The following is a 4,793-nucleotide window of genomic DNA, read 5'->3' on the forward strand; positions in this document are numbered from 1 at the left end:
AGAACCTCCAGCTGTGGTGATCCCACAACACTTTAGGCGGCAGCAGCCTGATGTGGCGAGTCAAACAGACACACTACATGGATCGCAATGCTGAATGCGGCTTATCGCTCGAGCATTTCACTAAGGCATCATAAAAGCAAATGTGCATCTTGTTCCACCTGGATCGCAAATAAATTAGTACAGCTTGCAAACTCCGATTATGTGGAAGTAAGAGAAGCAGGAACGCCATCAAAGTTCAAGCACAATAACTGCTCTGGATGCTCCTTTAGTATTTCCGTGATATGTATATTTTTGTGCTGGTTCATGTTTTGTGTACATGATTGCTCATCTGCACCAGTAGTTGCGACCATTTACCGCAGCTGTAGCTGGGTCATACTTCTTGCGCATTAGAGCATAGACGTGTGTGAGAAATACAATAAAATATTTATTACTCCGCCGGCTTGTTTTGTGCAAGTTGCTGCTTCTTGGCCTCTAATTCAAGAAGCAGCATCTGGCGCTCCACGTCATTGCGCCACTTTTGCTGCTCCAGCTGCTGTTGTCGCAACTGGATTTCAATTTTGTGAAGCTCCTGCTTCCGTTCTTCATCCATCCTGTGACGACGTCGTTGCTGGAGGAGCTGCTGCCGACGCAAGCGCATCTCTAAAGAATGCAGTTCTGCTGTGTGCTCATCATCTTTTTGAAGTGCCTTCAGTCGGGCAGCTCCTTCCAGTGCGAGCACACGCTCTATTGCTGCTATGCGGCATCGTGCTGGTCTCAATCGTGTGTCAATGCCAGCATGAGCTTCTGAAGCGTCCGGTTGAGCAGCAGTTGCCACTGCATGTGTCGTGTCCCTTTCTTGAGCTGGCGTTGCTGGGCCAGCTAGCTCTGGTGAAAAGCTGGTTTCAAAGGGGTCGTTCGCCGATAGCAGCACGGTACTGGGACCTGCCAAAAGAGCATCTTCCTGAGCCGGTAGTGGTGGCTCAACTGGATTATCTGCACACATAAAACAAACATTGCGTTGAAGCCTAGGAGGCACTACAGTAGAAAACTCATATTTATAAGCAGTGTTGATTCCACTGCTGGAACATCTTATGAGTACTACTACACATACATGCATGCACATTAATAAGACAGCCACAACAAATCAGTCACACATGGAAATGGAAGCCGCTATTGGCTCTAAACTGCAGTCCAGGCCAGCAAGTAAAAACAAAAAGTAAGCAGCTCATCTGTATGATGCCTTTCAAGTGTGTTAGTCACAGAAACAAAAAGGAAAAGTGTGTTCCTGTCTCGACTAAGTGCTGTCGTAACAACAGGCTGTAAAGCTTCACGACTGGATAGTGGCACCTGTGTAGCATGTTATTTATTATGACAGTAGATACAACTGCTCTCTATGATGTTTGCGACATATGTTAGTTACACAAACATACTGCCAAAAGAAGGCTCAATTTCACACAGATTCCAGTGCTGCTGGATACGCAAGCTATTTAGTTTTACTGCTGGCTGGAGGCATCGCAGCTGTAGTATAAAATTTTCTAACAGAAGAAACAACTTATCTGACGATGCCTGCTGCATGTTAGTCACAAAAACCAGCTGCAAAGAAGACATGTTGCCAGGAGCCAGTGGTACTGGAACAGCATGCAGCTGAGCTTTCCGACTGAAGGCGCCTGAGCTGTAGATGACGGCATGCCCGTTGCTTCTGATAGAGCGGAGACTTCCGCAGCTGGCCGTGGTACCACAGAGGTAGTGTCTGCAGATATAAAAGAAGCAGAGCTAGTGCCCCACAGGTAGGTGAGGCGATCAAAAAGGTCTTCATACATTGTAACTTTACTGTAGGAACACTTTTGTTTGCGTGCTTGCAAACTTCTTTTTCTACGCGTACATACAGGAATCATAATGAATGTGTTCATGGTATCCGCATTAAAATTGGATAACAGGTGGTAGGGGGCGCATTGTTGACAGCATGCAAACACCCAGGCATCTCGGTAAGAATAAGAGATTGAGACAGCTCGGCCAAGTGCATGCTAATTATGTGAGACCCAAACAAATAAGAAAAAAAAGAGACTGTCCTTCATGAAACGGTGCTCCAACAGCAGCAAAGTGTTGACTGGTGGATTGAGGCATTTCAGCCATGGCAGGTGAAATGTACTGGTTTGTTGACAGGCCAGCCTTTTCCTGCACTGGAAGTGGGGCTAGGAAAGAGGGGATCTGCACATAGAAAACAATCAGATTCAAGAACAGCTCCAATGGTGTACAAGGCTAGCAAACTAGCCATGATGTCAGTTATTTACATTCATGACACGCAAGGACACGATGAACTTAATAAAAATGCACGCCACTGACAATAATTTGGGGAGGTAACAGCAACATACTGGCACAACATGGAGTACTGCTGACAGATCGTAATGACAAACGTAAATTTTTGTGAAATAGACACACGAGCCATGTGAACAGCTGCGCCAGCTGCGCTACTTACAAACATAAATAACATAGAAACATAACATCTCACAAACAGTATACACGCATGCAGCCATAGCACAACACGCTACAACATGCCAACAGCTCTTGCCAATTCTGCCTTCAAGCCACTCGTCCATGCTGCCTTGATTGCCTGTCACCATAACTTCAATGGTACGCGCGGGTGGCAGCGACATCACTGGCTGGCTCATATGGGATCCGTCGCTGTCGTAGGGGTTTGGGAGCCGTGTCCCAATGTGCGAGGCAGCCGCCCCGACAAGCGCCAATGATGGGCTCATTGGCCGGCAGGTAGGTGGCCCACCCCCTGAGGCAGAAAAGTGTAAATGCATGTGTACATTCAAAATTACAGGCTAAAAACCAGCGAACACGTGTAAACACGACTAGCAACCAACTCGCACTGTAATGTCCTCAACATATAAGATAATACATCGATAACCCACCAGCTACACTTTCTGAATATGCCGATAATTATTGGCATGTGCATAATGTGCGCAGAATATTTGTTGTTATACTGACACCAGCAAAAGTACTTTTTTGCGCTTTGCATAACCATTATTAATAAAGTTAGGCAGCAAAGCGGGGATACGCGGGTGTGCCGGGAGGGAAGGGAGGACTTTGTTAATGTTTCGATGGTGCCGAGGCTGCATAGAATTCTTTTTACATATTTAGTTCAGGCGTACTCTGGAGACCTCTGTGCTACTTCATTTTATCAAGCAAACGTAATGTGCAATTCTCACCTGTTGCGTAGAAATCCCGCTTTTCTTCCGAATCTTTCTTTTTCCACTTCGATTTTTCGTTGTCCCACAGCTTCCGCAGCTGCACCACTGTGACGCGACGAATGCCTGGCTGGCTGTTGTATTCCTCAGTCAGCTTCTCCCAGGCACTGTCCTTGGCGCGCTTCAAAGTGTTATCAATCTTGCGGTTTTCAATAACCGCTCTGTACCTCACCACCAGATTACGGAGCAGTTCCCGTTCTTCACGCGTGTAAACAAACCTGGGCGCGCCGGTTTTGCCGCCACCACGATTGACACCATCGCCGTTGCTCATGCTCATACGAAAGAGCAAACAAACGCGCACAGAACACGATAGCAAAGCAAATTCCGGCAGCAGTAAATACAAGAGTACAGTAACAAGAGCACGTACGGATAAACGAAACATGTGATTTCTGACGGATTCTGCACTGGTGGGACTTGGCCACGCTTGGCCAGTTTCGGCTACATCAGCGTTTCACTGATAAAAAACTATGTTGCAAGTGTCACTCATAACTTGTATTGATAAATACATTAAAGAAAACTTAATTCACTTCAAAAATTAAACATCTCCTAAACGTTTGAACGTTTATTTGCTGATTTTATTGCAATATTCAGCCATACACTCTCGCTATCAGGGGCGCTTTCCGGAAGTCGCTCGCCGTTCAAGTGAAGGCTGGTTTCTCAAGCAGCCCCTTGACGGAGTAGTGCTGAAGTAGTGTTCATGAAACGCAGCGGCGCCTTGAGTGAAGGAAGGCGCGTCGCCTCGACTCGGTGAAGTCAAGCTGAAGCGCCAAGTGAAGGCGCGTTTGAGAATACGGGGGTAAGCCAGTTCTGTGCAAACCTGAGTGGACTGAAATAAGAGCAATGTCGCTTGACTCATTCGTCATGACGGCAGCCCATCTGTTGCCGGTGAAATACTTGTAATGAAACGCTTAAGTGTGTCTTTTTGGCCTATACATTTCGTTCACTCTTGTTCATAGCCAAGGTTAAAAAAAGAAAGGAAAGAGGCAGCCGTGGTGGTGAATAATTTTCGAAGTGGTTTGGATCTTCTGGAATCTATTTTCACTCATTATGTACAAATTTCCGTTGTGAATGAAAATTGCTTCTGTAGATTGTCACTTTCGCACAGCGTGGAGTGACATGTTTTCTTCCAGTACCGAATGTGTGAATCAAAACAAAAGCGATCAACTTTTACTTCTGTTAAGTTTTGGCTGGCCGAGAAATCGGCCAGCTTTAGTCGATCCACTTCACAACACACGAACAAAATTAACGATTGATGGTAGCTGGAAGTTATTTTCTTTATGCTACCCCCCCTCCCCCCACTATATCTGTGGACTAGTTGAAGTGTAGCCCTGAACGCAACTGCAAGTTAGGACTTTCAAAGAGACCACTTTCACGAAACTACGAAATGGAATATATGAACCGCGAATATTGGTAATTATTAACGGTTCGCTATATAAATATTCTTCATTATAATTGGAACATCCGGTGGTAGACCCACATCTCGTGCATATGTGGGACGCTCGTAGAGGCCTTTTGAAAAGATGGCGCAAACAAAAGCATAATAGAAAACTAAAATTGCGC

At 45.8% G+C, this 4,793-nt stretch overlaps 1 protein-coding gene across 1 annotated transcript; it reads right to left on the bottom strand.

Annotated features, from left to right (window-relative positions):
• Positions 1-1,037: 1,037 nt before the first annotated feature.
• On the bottom strand, positions 1,038-3,632 carry LOC119459672 (uncharacterized). Its single transcript, XM_037721334.2, has 2 exons — positions 3,195-3,632; positions 1,038-2,761 (listed from the first exon to the last, which is right to left on the bottom strand). Exons 1-2 carry the CDS (start codon positions 3,613-3,615, stop codon positions 2,448-2,450), a joined length of 735 nt encoding a protein of 244 aa, XP_037577262.2. The 5' UTR covers positions 3,616-3,632; the 3' UTR covers positions 1,038-2,447.
• Positions 3,633-4,793: the final 1,161 nt, after the last annotated feature.

The sequence above is a fragment of the Dermacentor silvarum genome, chromosome 7 (assembly GCF_013339745.2).
Source record: "Dermacentor silvarum isolate Dsil-2018 chromosome 7, BIME_Dsil_1.4, whole genome shotgun sequence".
Taxonomy (NCBI): Eukaryota; Metazoa; Arthropoda; class Arachnida; order Ixodida; family Ixodidae; genus Dermacentor; species Dermacentor silvarum.